This window comes from Dufourea novaeangliae, unplaced genomic scaffold (assembly GCF_001272555.1).
Source record: "Dufourea novaeangliae isolate 0120121106 unplaced genomic scaffold, ASM127255v1 scaffold8, whole genome shotgun sequence".
Lineage (NCBI taxonomy): Eukaryota > Metazoa > Arthropoda > Insecta > Hymenoptera > Halictidae > Dufourea > Dufourea novaeangliae.
Genome location: NW_015373923.1, coordinates 4,294,851 through 4,316,337, shown reverse-complemented (window position 1 = coordinate 4,316,337; position 21,487 = coordinate 4,294,851). Strand labels below are relative to the sequence as shown.

Genomic DNA, 21,487 nt, shown 5'->3' with positions numbered 1-21,487 from the left:
AATTTTCCCCGACTCGAACGTGTTCCGCCCGTGGACGACTGCAAAGGGAGAAAGAAAGCGGAGAAGAGAGAAGAAGAAGAAGAAAAAAAAAAGGAAAAGGTACGCGCAAAGTCGTTGCGGAATTTCATTTAGAAATATTTATACGGTCTTAAGTGCGCGCGGATGCGCCAACGGACAGGGAATAAAGATAATATACCGCGCGATTATACGCGGCTCTATCGCAGTTTTCTCGGCGCTTTCGCGCCGCTAACGAAACGCTTCCCGGCCGGGGCCACGTAATACGGGGTTCGTGGGGAACGCCCGAAGACAGCTCGGATGACTATATAGGATAATCAGGATGGTAATGCGATAGAAGCAGTCTACGTGTTCCGTCGCTCGTAGGATCTGCTTACGTTAATATCTGTCCTCGGCTTCCTCCGAGGCCATCCCCTCGCGCGGCGTCGCGCAGCCCCAACGAATACCCTTTCTTTCCAAGGATTCCTGGGATCGAGGATCCTCGTCCGTTCCTCTTACCGTCGCTTATACAACGCGCAAAGCCTCGCTATATTTTATTATCTGCCGCTTAGAAGCCGCGCCATCGCGAATTTTAAGGAGGCACGTCGCCACCTTCGTCGTCACCGCGAAAACGAGCCACGACGTCCCCTTATCGCCCGCCTCTTTCACCCCTTTAACGGCTTACGTTCTCTGCCCCCTCCCCCTAACAACCCCATTTTATATCTCTCGATCTCTGTCATCACGGGAAATCCTTCCGAGTCGTGGTTCCGTCAGGGGGAATACCTCCTCGTCGGGGCTTAAACAGGCTGATCGTGGGCGCGTAACATTCGACAAATAATCGTCCAAGTTTCGACAAATTGGTCGGTTGTCGGAGTGGTAGTCACCAGGTTTCTTGCTTTCACGCGGACGTGTCAGCCGTCAGGCGGCCGTCCGTCAACCACCATCCAGATAGCGGAGTAAAGGTAAGGGGCGTTGCTGGAATTCATTAAAATTCTCCGCGTACCCTGAATATTCGATGCGCGCGCGACAAGGCGTAGGTCCCTATCGGTGAATCTTCACACGTATCCGGACCCGCGGTTGTCGTCAAAGAATTTTAATTTCGTCGCGTAAAAGTTCGACGAGAGCCTAGAGCTACTGGTTTTCTCTCTCGTCCCGTCACGGCGAGACGGTTGTTTTGACTCGATTTAGAATTCAGCCGCGTTTCCATCGGTGGCTGTCGTTTACTCCGTTAATCAGTCCGTTGCGACGCGACGAAGTCTTGGTCTCCGAGCGGGAAACCCAACCCCGACGATGGGAACGACACACGGCGAGAGAACGGGCGAGAATATTGCGACTGCTGGCGCACGGATACGGTGAGCCGAGGCGTGGTGAGGCGATGCGAGGCGTCGTTAAGCGTTGCGGCCAGGGCTTGTTAATGAACTACGCGAAATTAATTAGGGCCGCGCGTCAGCATGCCGGAGACAACGGGAACTGGATGCTCGGCGTACACGTGCGCCGCGAGTTACATCTGTGATTCCGGATTATCGATAATGCGAGGCGCCTCGGGCTCCGCGCCTAACCGTCGTGATTTAGGTCCGAGCGTATCTGCCCGCTCGACCGAACGGGAGATTACGTTGGACAGTGGGAAGATTACGAGCTACCGGCACGGCGCAACTCGGCGCGATGAGCCCTCACTCGAACGAACGAGTACGTTCCGCCTACCTATCGCTAATATCCGTCGACGTTGCCACCGTAGGGCATATATAGGGTGAATCGCTCGCTGCTAGGGTCGACGAGTAAGACGTCTGCTTTGTCGTTTAACTGGCGTGACCATAAACGTGTCAACGGTAGCTTACTCCTGCTGAGCAGTCTGTGTGTGATAGAGATAGAGCGAAAACCGACACTCTCTGTGTCTCCACCACACACGTAGACTGGTCAGCAGGTGTAGCTAGCGACTCATAAATGACTAAACAGGCGGCTTGCCGCTCGACCCTAGCAGCGATATGCAATCATAACCGCGAGTAGTGACATCGATCTGTTGTGTTTCTTAGCGAGGCTACGGTCTTCTTGTACGACGCGTTTATTATTCGTAATATAATTCAGAAATGTTTTGTAGTGAAAGTATATTCATAAACGTATATTAATTTAACGCGAAATAGCCTTGTTTGATATTGGTCAGAGGTACATCGTTTAAACAACTGATATTTTTTTTTTATTCGAGAACGTGGTACAATGGTAATTAGTACAATAATTTCAATGTAATGGTTTCGATATCGCCATTCGGATTGTATCTTGCCAGTCGACTGGTATCTTTTACGAAAATGAACAGTAAGATTTTGTAAAGTAATACTTCTAATAATACTAGTATTACTTTCGAATCAATAGTTATTACTTTAGTATCACTAGTTGTTACTTCATTATCACTAGTTGTGGCCTTAGCATCACTAGTTGTTGCCTTAGCATCCCTAGTTTTTACTTCGGTATCACTAGTTGTTGCCTTAGTAACACTAGTTGTTACTTCAGTATCACTAGTTATTACTTCAGTATCACTAGTTGTTGCCTTAGTAACACTAGGTGTTACTTCAGTATCACTAGTTCTTGCCTTAGCATCCCTAGTTGTTATTACAGTATCACTAGTTGTTGCCTAAGCACCCCTAGTTTTTACTTCAGTATCACTAGTTGTTGCCTTAGTAGCACTAGTTGTTACTTCAGTATCACTAGTTATTACTTCAGTATCACTAGTTGTTGCCTTAGTAACACTAGGTGTTACTTCAGTATCACTAGTTCTTGCCTTAGCATCCCTAGTTGTTATTACAGTATCACTAGTTGTTGCCTAAGCATCCCTAGTTTTTACTTCAGTATCACTAGTTGTTGCCTTAGTAGCACTAGTTGTTGCCTTAGTAGCACTAGGTGTTACTTCAGTATCACTAGTTCTTGCCTTAGCATCCCTAGTTGTTATTACAGTATCACTAGTTGTTGCCTAAGCATCCCTAGTTTTTACTTCAGTATCACTAGTTCTTGCCTTAGCATCCCTAGTTGTTATTACAGTATCACTAGTTGTTGCCTAAGCATCCCTAGTTTTTACTTCGGTATCACTAGTTGTTGCCTTAGTAGCACTAGTTGTTACTTCAGTATCACTAGTTATTACTTTAGTATCACTAGTTGTTACTTTAGTATCAATTACTTTTTCCCGAGTAGTGAAATGATACGTAGCTTGCGAAAGTGGCAGAGTTCGGTGGTACCGTCACGGTTGCACGATCAGGTGGGTTCAGTGTCGTCTCGCTTTTCAAACCACTGTACAAATGATCGCGATAGATACTTTGTTGCCGTCACGTAGGTACCTATTCACGCGACCCGTCGCGGCGTGGCGCGGTGCGTCGTCGTTTCCACTCGTGTACGAAGAACAAAGTATGCAAGTAGAAGCGACACGACGGGTAAAACGTTAGCCGCGGATCCGTGTAATCGGCATTGCTTAATTGGCAATTAGCATGCGGTCAATGAAGATATCTGGGGTCGACAGGTGTGGCTGTTTAATTCAATCGGCCTGGCTCGAAAGCACGGGGCCTCCAATCGTATCTTTCAACCCCTCCCCCCGTTCCCCGTGCTTTGACTCCTCCATCCCCCTCGTTTCAAGCTCGTACAATCGAATGCGACTCGAAGCAGGGCGAATCCAATCCGTTCGAGAAGAGTACCAATCCTCGCTTCTTCGTTCGCCGCCTCGATTCTTCTTCTCCTCGTTCCGTCTCTCCTCTCGGACCGGTTCTGCTCGACCGACGCGACGTGTTTCGTTCTTTCTCGTCTTCGTCCAGGCCATAGAGCTTTGACTCTGTTTCTGCGCCGTGAACCTCTCCCAGGGGAACGATTCGCCACCGAGGGGTATAGTTATCGGTTCCCCGGAGCGTTTCGACCTTTTCAACCTTTCCCTCCTTTCCGTTCCTCCCAGCAGCTTCTTCCCCGTCTTTCCTTTCCGTCGTTCTTTCTTCCGGCGATGGCGAGCTTCGGCAGAACATTTCCCGTGGTCCTAGCTGCGACTCACCTCGTCGTAACTCTCTTTCACTGCTGGGAAATCGAGCCGGCCACGATTTAACCACCGTGTCCTCGAGAACACTCTTTGTCGCGTCGAGTCGAATCGAGTCGTTTCGCGTCGTCTCCCGTTCCCTCGTTAGAGGACCGACGAGGCTCGTTAGCGGGTCCGATCGTTTTTCCATCGCGGGAACACGGAATCCCCGACGAGTAGTATCGGCTGGACTGTCGTCGTCCGACGTGATAATAGTAGACGCGAAAACAATCGTACCCGATCCGAAAACGGCCGGGACATCGCGTAATTTTATGCCCACGCAAAAAAAAAAAAAAAAGAACCTCGCGTTCCTTTCAGCGACGAACGTGTTCAGCTCGACGCGGGACGTTAAGCGGCGCGGATGTACAGAGCTGTAATTTACGGAGACGGACAGTCTGATTTAAATTTAAAGGAAGTGAAATTGAAATACCTTAGTGTCAGGACGCGTTACCGTATTTCATCCTAGCTGCGTCCAGCCCTCGAGGACGGGGCCCGGTTAATTAACGAGCGCCCAACCCAACGCGCCGGGTATAATAAGCAGCTTAGCTGTTAATTCAGCGATGGACAATCGAGCCCGCTCGGGCAAGAAGCGTGCAGCCGCGGGCTCCTGTGATGGCGACGCGAGGCAGGAAACGTAACGACATATTTGCGTATTGGCATTCCTTGACCCTCCCCCCCCCCCAAAAACAGGTAGAAGCAACCTGATCTTGTGTCGGCCACTGCCATATGCCCGCATGCTGCACGTTGTTGCCCGCTAGTGAGTTTGGCGGACGCTCAGTTGCCCCATCACTATGTTAATTAAATGCCGCGCTGCCTTTTGTTCCGCCGCCTGGACACGACAAATTTCGTTAAGGTGATGCGCTAATAATTAGAAAGCGATAGCGGCCCGGATTATCGGGCTCGCAGTTGCCCGTATAATGGTCTGTCATCTGGTTGGTCCGTTGCTCGGGGAATGTTTTCGAGCAGCGACGAGATGTCGAGAAGTTATCGCCGCTTATGATATCGCGTTAATCCGGTCACGTGTTCTAAACTTGCCGCGAGGATATCAAATTTACTCGATGGAAAATTAAAACAGTCCCGGAGGAGATGGGATTCTTTGTCAAACAACAGGTTATCGTGTCTTGATTTTCGTTTCTCACCGTGGTGTGCTTCAGTTGTCTTCTTCGTCCCTTGTACCACGTGATCACCGCCGGCGGCCTCGATCCCGTGGTCTCGCATTCCACCTCGTACCGTTTTCCAGCCAGCAAAGACTCGTTCCCGACTCCCTTTTTCCCTGGCCTTCTTATGATCACCGTCAAAGGTTTCACTGAAAATCAAAGCCCTCGGTTAAGTCGATCGACAACGAGGTACACCGACACGATTCGTTCGCGTGCAAAAAACACCGACGATCTCACAACCGAACGACATAACACGCTGTGGTGGTCCCCGTATTTTTCGAATCACCCGAATCCAGCAATCACACGGACCAACGACGCTAATCGGGCGCGATAATTAAAGCGAACCGATAATTAAGGCGGACGAACCACGCTGTGGGGGGTGCGCGGTTGGGTAAGGTACGCGATGCTCGATGCAAATCGTGCGGCCGATTTAACGCTGTAAAACCCGCGTGCAATCGGTCAATTACCGATCATTTGTCATTTTTCAATTGCTCGCCCCGCGATTCGTGTGCAAGCGAACGCAAAAATAAGGCCAACGATTCCCCTCCCTTCCCAATGTTCCCCTTCTCCTTCGATAATCGAACGTGAAAAGAATGGAACGAGCAGAGAGCCCCGTTCGCGCACTATTGGACCGATTCCGTTCCGTAATTCTACGCGATAACGATCATTATTCGGAGATAAACATTGATTTTTCCGGGCGCCCGTCTGTGTGTGTAAATGCGCGGAACGATACTGTTTTCAGTTTCAGCGGGCAGGCGACGATCGCTTTGACGGACGATAAATCCGCGTTTCGAATTGGCCAATACCGACCCAGATACGATCCATTCGTGCGTGAAATATGAAAACTATGAGGACAGGCTTGGTGGGGGTCGTGTGTATGTATCCCGTTCGCGCGTCGTTTCGTCTATCTGGCTCTTCGATAATGAGTTTCGCGATTTTTTTCCCCCGTTCGTTCTTCGAACGGGCGATCGGTTCCTTCCGGTTGTCCCGTTTCGGTTCGTTCGTGTCGCCAGGCCTGGTCACGATCGCGGCCGCGTACCCACCGAAATGACTTTTCGATTTTATGTTAACGAGCCACGGTGGTTCGGGACGGCGAGCCGCGTTGCATTACAAATTTTTAATCGAACGACACACCGAACGTTGGTTCGCGTGCCAGCAAATATTTGATTTCCCGGATTTTCAGAATCACCTGGCGTTTTCGATTATCCGCGATCTCGCCGATCCACCAGACCCGACAACAGCGGTTCGCCTCGTCACCGCTCAGGGCTTTTTTAATTTCTCTTTCGTTTTTTGTTCCGTCAGCCATGAGATGAATACACGCTGGGATGCATGGTCACTTGGTCCAGGTCGCGAAAATCAAAGAGCGAGCATCCATCAATCCTCTCCTCGTCTCTTTTCGTTTCTCTGCCTCTTTTTTTTTTTCATCCCCACTCCTCCTTCTGTCTCTTTCTCTCTCGCTCGGAATCGGCACAACCCCGCGCATCCTCTTTCGTTCCTCGTTTCGTTATCTCTGCGTACGAAGCGCAGAATTTTTTTTTTCTCTTTTTTTTTTTTTTTTCGTTCACCGCTATGATGGGTGTTCTCGTTCACCAATAACGGATCTTCAATTTCGCTGTTCGCTTCGTCGAAAATTTCGTGACTTTCGGAAGCACCGATAATTCAGCGCCGATCAATCACGGTCGGCGATCGGTTGGTCCGTCCGTCCGTCCGTCCGTCCGTCCGTCCGTTCGTTCGTTCGTTCGTTCGTTCGTTCGTTCGTTCGTATTTTCTTTTTCGCGGAATCCCAATTTTGTCGAATTTCGTAGGCGGGGGATAAAGAGGAAGCGGAAAATCAACGGGACAACGGTAAATATTTTCGCGAGCTAGCGTGGTGAGACCAGGCAAGGGGATGAGAGTTTCCGTAAACTGTCGGTTCCTAGGAAGAGGGTTGGGGAGGGGGAGACGACCCGGTGAAACGAGATTCCCTTTAGGCGTATCGTTTCTCATCCAAGTTTCTCCCCTCCTGGTCGTTACGGCAGAGTCACTATCACCACCACCGACGACGGCAACGCAGATAATTGATCTATGAATTTTTCAGTTTACTCTCGAAATTAGTGTTTCGCTGTTCCGGCTTATAGGACGGCCGTGAGTTAACGAAGAATTCTAATTTTGCGAAAGCTCGGGGCTGGCCCGGTTTCATGGGTTTCTTCGGCTTTCTAGCCAGCGTGGAGGGCGGGGATGGATGAGCCGGGTGGGGCTCCAGGCTGGATTTAATATATTTCTCGTCTTATCTTGCCTTATCTTCCCTTAAAGGCGATTCACAGCGGCGAGGGAGCAAAGGATGTTGGCCCACTTTCGCTGTCTCGTAGATCTTATCGTTAATGCGGGACAAGATAGGCGCTCGGGGTGAGGCTTCTGATTTGTTAGCCACGCGATAAGAATTTGTATCTACTTCTTGTCTTTATTTCATTCCTCTTTTAACGGCGTTCCGCCGTTGCCTATGGCGAACGCCCGCTCGCCCTTAGGGATATCGAACGTTTCCGTTCGTAGCCCGATAACCCCAGCCCTCGCCCTTGTTTTCCTCTTACAGCTATACCTTTCCCCACCGTTTCGGAAGTCGTACGGGTTAATTGTTACTTACGGTTAAGGTCCAGGGTGATCGAGGACACCTTCGCCTCGATCAGGTCCGTGTTTCGTGCCTGGCAAGTGAAATTCACTCCGAGGTCGGATCGACCGATGGATTGTAGGGTCAACCTGTCGCAGCGAACGATTGAAACTTTTATATTTTCCGAAACCTTACGGTTATTTAGCTTTACTAACGAGCAGAAAAATCCAGTTTGAGATCGTGCGACACGATACCTGTTCTCGATGACGTCGCCGGCGTTCTTCTCGTACTCCTCGTCTTTGACTTGGCCGTCGATGAGCCACCGGACCATAGGCTCTGGTCTTCCTGCAATGTAAATTAACGAGTCGTTAGGGAACACGTAGAATGTACATATATACATAGTTCGATCGTGGATAGTTACGGCTTGTAATTTTTATTCGCGTCGATTGCGCGACAATAGAACGTCTCCGTTCACGATTCCGTTTCGATCGAACACCAGGTTATAGCTCAGGTCGGATAACGACTCGATCGAACGTAACGACTGCCCCGTGAAGATTTACGAAACGATAGCAGAGACCGTTCGCGGTCTCGTGGAAACTTGCCTGGACCTACACGAAAGACGGTCCGCAACGACCGTTCCTCGCGGAACCAAGAGTCGAAACCATTGGTCGGTGCCGGATCAACGGAGAACGGAAGGGACGCCAGTGGACAAGGGGGATGGTCGGTGTACACAGAGCCGGGACGAGCTTTGGCGAAGCTACTAAAGAGTAGATGAGCTCTCGGGAACTTTTAAATTAGCCGATACCCCGGCAGTTTTCGATACGTTGCTCCAGACAAAAACCGGCGTACTTTTGTGCCGGTCGCTCCGATAAACTGCGCGTTACAGTCTCCACCATTTTCCACGGCGAATCGATATTGTACATCTGTATAGATATCAATTACAGAACGATACGCGAACGCGGGGAAACGGATCGAAGCGTCGGTAATATTAAAAGTAAATCTGGATCGTCTTCATTTCACGACGACTCGCGGATTTCGAACCTCCGCCGACTGTACGAGGCTGGCTACGCGTGTCGTTTTAAATAGAAGACGCTTTCTCGAACGGCGTCGTTTCTCGTACGTTATCCTGCCCGTGTAGTTCAACATTTCATATTCGTGAATCTGATAAATAAGGGTTCCCCGCTGGGTGAGCAACGATCTCTTTAACCGGTCGCGCCCCCACTTCCCCCCTCCTACGTTATATACGTGCTTCGTGAAAGCAACGTTTATCGAAAATAGATGGTTCGACGAGGAGGGCGTACCCGGGGTATATCGGTATCGCGAGTTCGATTCGCAGGAACGTTCCCGTGGATAGACTCCGTATTATATCACGGATTTACATATCTCCCTCGAATAATACGCGGCTCCGTGGCTAGATGCATATTTTTATTGGAAAAAGCTGCCGGTTATGGTGATAAAACGGCTCGAATGATATACGAGCATTATAAGAGTCAGGTATGCGCCGGTAATGGGTCAGAAATCATAAAGCGGGGAAAAAGCGCGGCGCGTCTATCGAACGGCGAGCGGTGAAATTCCCGGTGCGGGAAAAGGCGGCGGGCGGTCTCGACATAGAAAGAGAAAGGGATAGAGAGAGAGAGAGAGAGAGAGAGAGAGAGAGAGAGAGAGAGAGAGGGCGAGAGAGATGGAAAACCCCTTCTGCGGGGCAGGAATGGGAAACGGTTTACGTCGCTCCTTTCATTGTTATTCACGATGGTGTACGGTGACGGAATCGCAATTTAATCGGGCCGACGCGACGCAACATCGCCGCGACACTTAAAATTGCAAGCCTTGATCTCCGGATGGAAGCGCGCGCTTAGATTAGCTCCGTGCCAGTCGTTGTTATTCACGGTGCTCGTCGATCTAGATTGCGTTTTAACCGTCTCGTCGTTTCCGATTCTCCTCGCTATCGTTTGTTCCGCTTTTCCGACGGTTCCCCTTTCCCCGTTCGTTTCCATACGGTGGACAGAAAACGGCGCGACGAGATCCGATGTCCCATGTTGCTTCGAACGGTACGTAACGCGTGGAGAGAACGATTCGTGGTTCTCCGTTCGACAGAGTTCGAAGTGATTTTTTTTTTAACTGGACGGAGAGTAGGAACTAGAGGACGGACGAGGCTAGTTAATTCGTAAGCTCAGCCGGTGAGGTCGTTTGCACGAGTGCTTAGGGCCGAGACCTGAGGTCGTAGCGCGGTTGCGTGGCTGCGGAATGGGAGAAGGACTAAGGCGGTGGCCTGGCTTTAGCTTCGGTTCTGGTTTAGGGGGGGGGGGGTATGGGAGTTCGGTACGCCCCTGGCGTTGACTTTAACTGTCCGACTATATTCGAACTCTCCCCTCTCTTCGGGACGAGGTTCGCTTAAAACGACGACAACACCGACCCTATCCACGCGGCAGGGGGCAGTAAAGTGCGGATTTTAATCCGTGGATACCGGACGCGATATCTTCCAGGATTAAGGCAGGTCCGCAGCTACTCGCCCACATCTAACAAGTTTACCGTCGGTTCGAACTCTCCTTAAGGCAAATACCCATCGCTGGGACTCCCGGGTCCTTGCCAGATTTCCTCCTTCGAGTGTCGCCCCTTTATTCGAGCCCCCGTTACCCTGCAACCACCCGGACCAGCACAGCCCATCCCTATTCCCGTTCGAACCTCTTTGGTTTCGTCCTCGTCCCGATTCAGGGCCCCTTGGATTTAGGATTATCGGAAGACGCCTCTATGTATAAGCCGAACTTACAGCCAGTTCTCGGTTTAACGAGTACAACGGCGATCTCGTTGCTAACAGACAACCGCGTTTAATTGTTTCGAAATTGTTCGAGTAATCGAGTGAACGTACGAACAAACGAAACACTTGATGTAATTCACGCGATAACGGATTCACACGTGTCGTAGAATGTGTACAGTACGAGAGAATGGGATAACCACGACCGATTCGAGGGGCTCAAGTACCCAGTCGTCCCGGGAGAGGTGCAAAAATCAAGGAACCCACGAGGTTCTGAACAGCGGTCGAAAAGTTTGCAATATTTCTAATGGATGAAACGTGGTAGGTCGTGCGGCACGGCGCGACGCGCGAGCATCCCCGATGTTGCAGGCTCGCTTGCTCCCCTCGGTCTCGAATAATTTTTAATATCTTTTATGGTGCCGCGAGTTCCGGTTTCCGCGAAGAGGATTGAGAAATAAATATTCCCTCTCGCTAGGCCAATACGCCGCCGAGCAGATTACGATCCCGCGACATTATGCGTACACCCCGGGGAAATAGGCAAAGTGCATCGCGCTTGATGTAGAGCGGTCCCCGTGTTCCCGTCGGATAATTATTCGAGTAAACTGGCTATATTGCCGGTGCTCGATGACCCGTTCAGGTCGCGACTTTCGAAAATCTGACAAAATTATATATCTCTCCGACGAACGCACACGTGCACGCATCGGAACACGTGTTTTATTATTTCTGAACGTTGAATTCAGGTCCGATTCCCAATTCGGATATCTCTGCCTCTCTCGCGGCAGGATCCCGTATGCGGAAGGCGAAAAGGGAAAAGGAATTTTCTCTCGATCCCCGTACGTACGCCGAGGGAGGGGGGGGGGCGAAGCTAGAGATAGGCGAACGAACATCTCACCTTTACGCGCGTATACATCCTCGAAGGAGGACCCTCGATTCTTTCCGGGCACGAAGTCAAGTAATTGGCAATAAATTCCGTGGGCGGGCCCCGAGTCGTAAAATTTTCTCGCCGCTATTGCCATAAATTATAGATAACACGGAGCGCGAGGGAGGAAGTTAGGCTTAGTTGTAAATCGCGTATAATAGAGCGGTCGGGAGAAGGATATAGGTATAATAGATTATCCGTGGACGACGCACTACGACGAGACGGACCACGATTAACCGCTAAAGACCGAGGTCCGACAATGTCGCGCAGTCACGGAGTTGAGATTTTTCGAATTCCTCGGACGGGTTGACGTTTCATTCACCCAAGACCCCGCCCAGTCGACCGCTAATTACGGTTAATCGTTGCTGCTGGCGCAACGTCGTCGAGAACACCGCGAAATATTTATCGCCCGTCCCCACCTCGGGGGAAAAGATAAAGCTCGAGCGAGTTAGCGTGCGCTGCGTCTCGTGTACAATTAACGAGGCCTATGCGCTTCAATGTTCCAGGCGGAATCGCGGGCGCCGACGAATTTAAACGAACGTCGAATCACCAGGACTATTTTAATACCGGTCGTGCGTTTTCATTGCGCGAACAGTCCGCCGGTGTATTTCGCGCCGGACAAGGAGCGATGAATCGCGAGAAGAATTCTGGATATTCGTTCTCGAATTTCATAACGTCGCCGTCGTTCCCCGCGATTTCGTTCACTTTATGGAGATTACACTGTCCGGCCCGCGACACGACACGGTAGGCAATGCGGGATTCTCGCCGGAAATCAACGACGTTCTATAAACCCGGCGATTATTCGTTCCCGCGACAACGTTTCTTTTCGCTGGTGTGATTATCAACCGACGAATTTTTCGGGAAATCCGCACGGGGTAAATCGGTGCCGCGAAGAGCAACGCGCCTGGAACCAATATCGAATTCCGGACAGAGAAAACAAAGTGCCGATATAAATATCGAGAACAAGCTCGCAATAAAACGCGTGGTTCGCGAATTTTTAACGGGGCTCAAAGGGTAGAATGAAATTCGTCGTCTCGAACGGTATTCCTCGTTTGAATAATCGGATCTGGTATTGGCCGACGTTCGAGACGATTTTTTTTCATTCTCGCGTAAATAACCTATATGTATATACCCTCGATATTCGCGATCTTCACGGGACAGACTGGGGCGAAACCGTTCGGCCTCGTGAAAGTCACCGAACGTCGTGAATTAACATTTAATCGGTAAAGTATACCCTTCCTCCCCCCTCTCCCGCCCTCGATGGTGTAATTTCGCATCGATGGGCGAGCGTTTCCGAGCTTTGGCCGTCGATTGAATTGCAAATCTTTGCCGAAGTGCCGCGGTAACAGGAATACCGGGGACACGTCGGAGGACCTGCGGCTGTACAGGGAGAGTGTCCGATAGATCGTGGGTGTATATGTACAGGCTGTCTCAGCTAACTTGATCACCTCGAATAATGACTTAACGGTACCGTTCATGAAAATTATCAGTCGTGGAATTTAAATGGCCCCAAGGGGCACATTTTATAAGGTACGTGCTTTTTTTGTGGGCGGAGGGATTTCGAAGATCTCAAGATCAACTTGTTTTTTTTTTTTACTTTAAATTTTGAGTAAAAGTGTGTTGATCTTCATACGTTCTAAATCTAATAATTAATAAGATATTTACTAAATAATCACTGTATTGAAGTTGGGGAGAATCGATTAGAGTACCCATAGCTTCCTAAATATCTCGTTAACTATTAGGCTTAGGACATATGAAGGTTGACACATTTTTACTGAGAATTTGATACTCTATCTATGGTTCAAAAAATAGGACTTTCTGTTAAAAACAATCAAAGTCACCTTGAAATCTCTGAAATGCCCCCATCTACAAAAAAAGCATCGATGCCATTTAAGTTCCATGCCTAAAAATTATTATTCGAGGTGATCGAGTTAGCCGAGACACCCTGAATACGAAAATGTCGAGTGTTGTCCGGCGTGAATGAAACTTTCATCCGCTTCTTCGCGATAGGTATAACGAAACGCGAAAATCGTGTTTGTTTCCCATCGGTGATCCCAGCGAAACGAAGAACCGAGGAATACGAGCGACGAGTTCCCTCGCGAAATCGAATAAACATCGCGAAGTCGTCAAATTTCATTGCGGAGCTTTCGCGGAGGAACGACGATTGTATGGGATCGGACCGATGCATTCGGTGAAAAATAAATTTCGGACGGTACGACGGGCGCCCCGGTTGCGTCGCCAAAGTCGGAAAAAGAAAGGCAAATATTTGGCCGGCATCAGTCTCGTACCCCGGGCACGAAGCAATCTTCTCTTCCCTCTTTAAGGATGATTTACAATTAAATGAAAATTCTACGCTCCCGTTCGTACGGGGGATCGTTCGCAGCGGTTTCGCCGGGCGGTATTGTTAAGGATAAGCCGATCTTCTCGATATTCAATTTATACGCCGCAGTGCGTATGATCGATGCGCAGCGTCGATGCAATTCCCATTGAATCTGCATACGGCAATATTCCTGGCTTCGAATTTCGATGTATTCATCGCGGGCACTGGCAGCGCCGATGAGCTTCGAATCGTCGTCGTACACTCCTGCCGCATTTGTACCGTAGTTATCCAACTCGCGATGTATGGATCAGAATTGTTTTCGCGTCTTTCATCGTATAAGTACCCGTGTATAGCTCGGGCAACATCGTTCCTCGTTGGTGCGCTCTGTTCACAGCGGGCTCGTCCGTTAAACCGACCGAGAATTATTCTCGCGTTCGCGCGATTGTTACGGGACGAATTTATTCTTAAATATACCACCGAGCCGCGATAGGAATCGTGGGAAAATCACTTAGCGACGAACGTAGCCGCGTATAATCGATTCGGAGGACAGCGGGGACGTATTCCCGTCTACGGCAAACTCTGGAGAGGCTGCGAGGGGGAAAGACGGCCGCAGGGCAAGAGGGGAGGAAATAATCTTTTAAGGCGGACGAAGAAGTTGCCGCAGTTATAAACAGAAATTTAGATCCAGTTGCCAAAGTAAACACCGGAACCTTGGTAGTTTGGTGCTTCCTCTCTCCCGTTTCACCCGGGAACGCTTGATCCTCCGTACCCCCGTTCTTCGTCCCTGTCCTACCACACCCCTTCCCCCAACCCCTTCCTTCCTTCCTTCCTTCCTTCCTTCCTTCCTTTCCCATCCACTCTTACGCCCTCCGAGGAAGGACTTCCTTTCGCGTCGCGTCCGCCCGAACGTGGAACTTTTCACTTAGCCCCGGTCGTCGATAAAAAGTTGCTTGATCTAATAACTGGCGACACCACTGGCTTCGCGTGGCGTCGCGTCGCGTCTGCCCTCTTCTTCTCTCCGTGTTCCCCCGTTCGTCGTTCCCTCGATCTTTCATCCCCCATCCAGCGTGTCCCGATCGAATTCTCGCCGACGATTTCGCGACGAACTAAAGACCGAATGCTCGAGAAAGCAGCGCGTGCGACCTCCCGGCTCGGATAGGATCCACCGAAGAGAAAGGAAAAGTTTCATTCCCGACTAGTTCGGTTCCCGGCTTCCGTGTTTACTCCGCGCCAACATTCGAGACGCTACCGTATGGCACACCGTTAAAAACTTGCCCGACTCGGAAAGTTACGGGAGCGTTTACCAAATCCCACGTATCTCGGATTCGTCGTAGTCTAACAATAAGAGTCCTTTCGACGGCAGGGAAACGGTCGGTTGTTACCGTTTCCACGGACAGAAACTTCTCGATCGGTGGACGATTCGTAAGTTGAGGGGTCATCGGGCGTCTTTACGGAAACTTTGACGATGGAGAGAGAATAAAAAACGACTATGCCTTGTATATTCTACAGGGTATCACAAAATACCTTCGATTCCTGAAAACGAAGGGTTCCCGAGATGATTTGAAACAACTTTTTCCTTAACGAAAATGTTCTCCGAAGCTTTGTTAACGTGATATTAACGAAAAACCCCGACCAATCAGAGCGCGAGTCTGTGGCCAAGCACCCGCGGTAGTGTTGGCTGCGCGCTGCCATTGGTGCTCGCTGCTACTGGACTCGCGCTCTGATTGGACGGGTTTTGTTTTGTTAATATCTCGTTAACAAAGCCTCGGATAACATTTTCGCTAAGGAAAAAGTTGTTCCAAATCACCCCAGGAATCCCTCATTTCCGGGAGTCGACGTTATTTTGAGAAACACTGTATACTTATGTATATACGTTTGGTCGAACGAGCAAGAATAATTCCGTGGACTTACCTCCAGTGACGCGACAAGTCAGGGACGGTGTGTCGCCTTCCTCGTAAGGTCCTGCCGTCCCGTTCACTATCCTTCCCCATTGATCCAGAATGGTCGGCTGTTCCGGCGGCACTGCGACAGAGAAGAAAATCCGCGTCAGTACGAGCGAAGCCGGTACTTTATAACGGACCGGTTTAAACTCGATTGAACTCGACGGGAAATATCTGGTTCCCGTGTCGGCCCGTCCAGCGAAATATTTCAAAATCACAGGCGAAACTTTTTAAACCGATTGGCATACCGCCGCGATTCGGAGCGCAAGAAGGGACCCTTTACCGTTCGGCAAAAACTCGGTAATAGATGGTCGATGCATTTTCGAGCGAGTCCTTTCGAACAAATTCGTTCTAACTGTAGCACGGCGCGCGCAGTATCGACTCCCTATGATCGTTTGCGGATTAAGCGCGACGATATTTTTTCCAGGAATATTCGTTCTCGAACCCGGGGTTCGGATAAGCCAACCTGGGATATTCCTCTCTCTTTTCGCTTTTGTTTTTTTCGTTATTTTCGAAGTTTCCTGGATACGTCCAACGTATTCGATGCTTTATCGGCGAGGTTACGGCGGGGCTACGCCTACGTTTATTATTCCACTTGCTGCCCTCCCTCCGCGCTATCGCGCCTCTGTTTAGCCGATTCATCGTTCGCACGGAAGAGCTTACGGGGGTTGCGTGTTCGTCGAATCGTTTCGACGTTTTTCGGTTGGTTGGAAGGGTGCTTGGAGCAATGAAAACGTTTCAGAAAGAGAAAGAGAAAAAAAAAAAGGAAAATGAACGCACAATGGTCAGGGTAACGCGCAGATTTTCACGCGGTTTGGACCGATGACGGAGAAGTCATCCATTGATATCGAGTGTCGCGTTCGTTGGCGTTTGCTTCGATCCGATACGATGGTGTACGGATACAGTTTCGACGCTCAAACACTTGCGTTCGACGCAACGTCCGCGAGGGAATGAAGAAAAAAAAAAAAAAAAAAAAAAAAAAAAAAATATCGGGTGGTATCGTCGGAACGGTCAGCCGGGTACCGGTGGTTTTGTAAAGGGGAATCGATCGTGAAACGGCCGGGCGTGTTTCGCGATCGGTTCTCGGATCACCGGCCGCTCAAAAAATTGCTTTAAGCGGATATAGGCAGGATCGTTCGGTCCTATATGACGTCGCGACGGGAAAGCCGAACGAAGCGATCGAGCCGCGTCGCGTCGTAAACTGCGTGAAATCCGAAATAACGTTACGGTCTTTGCTGGTCGCAAGCGCGTCGAATGTATTCCGTGAAGCTTTTCTCTTCGTTCCACTCGACTCGTACATCATTTCGCAGGTATAAAACCGTGACTTAAAAGCAGACGCACGGTGTCCAAAGTGATATTCACACGGAGCGAAACATTAAAGCGAATTAATTTTCATTAACACGAAGTATATGTTTCGATCAACAATTCCCGACAGTTATAAAGAACTCGGGCGGAAATTTCGATTCGCCGGAAAATATTTACCGGGGATGCTTTTTCGGCTGATAGGAAATTGTATCTTGAATCGACGGCGGATGAAATCAAACGATGTAACATGTATCCGATCGGTCGACTGGCTCTCGGAATTCGTGACGCTGCCGCGCCCGGAGGGTTCGGTCAATGTTTCTTTTTTTTTTTTTCCTCGACAATTCGATATAAATGGTGTTCCGGCTTTACATTCGAACGGCGCGTCTGTATCGCGAGCTCTACGATACACGGACTACGATACTCGAATATCGTCGAGAAATCGATGAACCAGTCGCGAAGGAGCTTAATGAAGCTTTTCGAGTTTCTGTAAATTCAATTCTGGTTATTCCATCGGGAACTTGACTTTTTTCTGACCGCAATGAAATTTTTTTACTCGGTCTTGCCGCGGCGGCTTTCAACCGTGCGGGCACGCGCGTAAAGTATTCACGAAGATTTATGAGCAATTTTCAATCCGTGATCGCCGGTATCGATGAGAATCGCGAGCGCGTTCGTTCGGGCTTTCGAGTGATCGATCGGGATTTTTTTTTCCGAACGGGGTAGGTAGACTTAAACGTTTCCCCCGGAACTTTGGCATCGATGTATCAAACGGGTCAAAGGGTTTGCTCGCTATTCCATCTTTTAACGAGAAATCATTGTGATTCGTTTGTTAACCTTTATTTTACGCGACGTCTTCAAGGTTTCAGAATTTGCAACACCGCCGATTTCTACTGGAACCGAATAGATTTTTTCTCTGACTCACTGAACAAATTTGAAGAACAAGTTTACCACTTAACAGTACCTACTGTGTCTACAGTGAGACTCTAGCTATATTGCCACTGAACATATTGCCACACGAGGCACTGCGCCTTCACACGTATTTTCGAGCACACTGTATTATAAAGGCTAAATAGCTATTAATAAATTAAATTAAATTAAATGTTCGTTTCACTTCGCGTGGTCGAGACTGAATACCTACATAATATCCACTGTGTTGTCCCGACGAAGCTGCGCAATTCGGCACCAGTTCTTACGTTCGAAATGACGGAATCGCTATGGTCGGTGAATCGATTGTCGGGTCTGTTTTTTCATTCGTTTTAACTTTTTAGAATAACGTTTCATAGGTCAGCGCATCGATTAAACTACAAATATCACGGGTCGCCGCTGTGTACTTCGTGCTCGGCGCAAGGTTCGTGAATATTCCACCGATTAACCGATGCCGAGTCGTCGAAATTCGTTCGGAAATGTTTATGCCGCGCGTCGGGCGAAGGTCTTCACTTTACAATTTATAACGGCCGATCACAGGGCAGAGAAAATGATTTATTGTTCGTGCAAAGAAATGCAATTCGACAAAATATCCTTCTTCAAATATCGAGTCGGTCGGAACGACGTCGAAATTAATCCACACCCCGTTTCCGGTGCACGACGCCAGCCACCGATGCGACGGGACAGCATGCCAAGATTACGCGAACCGAATTTACGAGGGAAGATCGCGAGCCGCGGTTCGATCAACGGATCCGATCGTATGCTTCATTCCATTAGCGACACGCGAAGGGATTAAGCGTTCCCTAAGAATTACGAGGGCACGGACGGCTGGTTTTCGCCGGAATTAAAAAAAAAAACCGATGATGGGTGGCGGGAACGAACGATGCGTCTTCCAATTAAACCCGCGCGTCCGTGGAGTATCGGTAAATTCTCGGTTTTCGACGCGAGCGAATTGAATTCGCAGCTCGGAGCGTCGAGAACGATATAATTGTCGGGGCCGCGGAGAATCGCGGGGATTCTTGAAACCGGTGGAGCTATTTAAATTCACGAGGTTGGGGTAACGCGGGATTCGTGCCGAGCGGATGAGCCGAGCGCGGACCGTTTGCCATCTCGCGTCCTCGATAAAACGGTTGACTTTCAATGCCGATGCCCTGGAGCATTGCCGGCAGGGTGGCCTGGGTATGTATGTATGTATGTATATCGAGGCCCCCGCCCTAGGGACTACGCTCGAAGAGGCTAGGTGGGTCGAGTGCCGAGGAGAGCGTAACGGGTGCCGCCGCTAGATAGGGGGTTGTAATGGCAATTACCAGTGGTAATCAATGGACCTCGCTCAGACCGCGCCGATAATTTCAGGGCTGCCTGGAAAATAGGCGGCCCAGTGGTAGCGTAGCCACGTATACACGTATACCTGCGTACGTACACGATATATGTTTGTACGTGAGTGTACGTACGTAGGTACATATGTCTCTCTCGACTTGCCACCCCTTCGCGCTGCACTCCCGCTACCAGTGACGGCCATTCAATTCTCTCTGTTGCGGGCTTACCGAACAATTTACTCTCGCGACGAACCTTCGCGTCGGATCGTTTCGATTTTAAGTATCGGAAAATTGTTTTGCCAGCTAGCCAGAAAAATATTGTTGAAAAACACTTAACCCTCGTTCCAGCCTAGGGACCCGAAACGTTAAGCTGCCGCGGATTCAAAGATCGTCCACGTTTTCTCACATCCGCGCAGATTCATCCAACGTGGGATTTCAGCCGGGTCGGTTCGAGTATGGTGTAATTCGCGAGCGTTATTTCCCATCGAAAAAGTATTCCGCGACGGAATATTTTTTACGATCAAATATAATACCGTTTGTCGTCCCGGAATTATTTTGGCGCTCGTTGCAACATTTAATAGCATCCCCCTCTCCCATCGAGGGGTGACGGCGGGTTTACGTCGGGGCAAATATCGCGGTGACGCGTCGCAATGCGCGTTCGATTTGTTTTGATACGAATTACGGGGTCGACGGATATGAGGGATTACCCGTTAAATAGATACGTTCGATCGGCCGAACCGTTATAATAATTCATAACGTTCGTTACCGGTGATATTCTCGCGCACCGACGTCCGGTGATCTACGAGAATTATGGCCGCTCGATTTAACGTCATAATTCTTACATTGTTATGGAAATTTCCTTTAACTCGACTAATTACCGAAACGTCGAGCCGCTCGTTTACGCGGCCGCGAACACGGCCGAATGAATCAGCGAAACACAATAACCCCCGTGGGCGGGCGCGTGCGTCCGGGGAATCGAGCAAACAGAAACGCGAGAAATTCAATGTGTTTAGGTACAATTTGAAATCTGTCCGAACAGGTGAAATCGGTCGGTAGTTTAAACGATCCGAAACGAGAACGTTTAATCGCGAGACGTTCCATACCTCGGCGGTGATGTTCTTCGCGAATTTCGTTTGACACGGTTGCGCACGATGTGGAGGGGCAGGGGTATGAGGCGGGCAGGTGTTGTCGGCGGCCGGTCGGGTATTTTAAAATACTCGCGACCCCGACGATCGAGTGGCACGGCGGTGCACCGGTGGCTCGTTTGAATTTTAGAACGATAGTGGAAACTCGTGTAGCTCGCGCGCGAGTCGTGAATTTAACTTTCCGGAAGGTGGGTGGGCGAAATAGGCGGTGGCGCGAATTAATTCACGACCTCCTGACAAACCGTTCACCAGCCGAGGCCACCCCTTGCAGTTGGACACTCGACGTTCCGTCTTCCTTTTTCTATTCTCCTCCCTTTGCGAGAATCGTTAGACCTTCCGGTCGATTCGAATCGTCGCCTCACTTTCGATCGACGAAAGATGCCCGTGAGACGTGATCGTGCGTCGCGTCGTTAAGACCGAACTGTCGAAGAAGAGGAAACAAATTCGACTCGGAAACGAACAAGACGTCGTCGCGTCGAGGAAAAAGCCCGTTTCCGGTTTTGACGCGGCGCTGTCTCTGTTCTATACCGGTGTAAGCTTTCTCGTTATTTTTATCGGTCCTCGTCTCTCGAAAAAAGTCGAAGCATCGAGGGGTATCTACACAAGACGACGGGACGCGAGACGTCGCGACGGGAAATTCAAAGTTGGAGTTTCAATGGAAAACTACGCCGGCTCCGCGATCGACTCGGCTGGTAGCGGCGAGCCGTTAGTGGCGAAAAAGGGGAAACGAAAGAGGATCTGGCTTGCTGAAACGACGAGCTGACAAGGAACATGAACGATGAGGCCGTAGACGCTCTCGGGGGCGAATTTGAAAATAAAATTTGACATTTTTATTGAAATCCAAGGACGAAGCATCGGGCTACTTCGTGTCGTCTACCCCTGACACGTTGCGCGCTCGTACTTACCAACGCGCTCGGTGATCCTTCAAGGAGAAAAGTCTCCGGAAGATTTAATAGTATCTGCGAGTGATGGATTTTAATCCGACGTACGGCATTCTAACGGCCGTAATCCATTAGGACTTAATTCTTCTCGAGAGGCGTCGGTTCGTTCGTTCGTCAAACGCCGCGGATGATCAGTTGAGAAGCTCGAAAATTCCGA

The 21,487-nt window shown here is 49.7% G+C and overlaps 1 protein-coding gene across 1 annotated transcript in view; it reads right to left on the bottom strand.

Annotated features, from left to right (window-relative positions):
• The window catches only part of LOC107194586 (nephrin-like), a 157,403-nt gene that overhangs the window by 22,233 nt on the left and 113,683 nt on the right, over nt 1-21,487 (bottom strand). Inside the window, exons 4-7 of the mRNA XM_015584228.1 lie at nt 15,670-15,784; nt 8,026-8,112; nt 7,808-7,920; nt 5,170-5,336 (exon numbers count right to left, since the gene is read on the bottom strand). Of these exons, the coding sequence (XP_015439714.1) occupies nt 5,170-5,336; nt 7,808-7,920; nt 8,026-8,112; nt 15,670-15,784 (482 nt within the window). The remainder of the gene's footprint in view (nt 1-5,169; nt 5,337-7,807; nt 7,921-8,025; nt 8,113-15,669; nt 15,785-21,487) is intronic.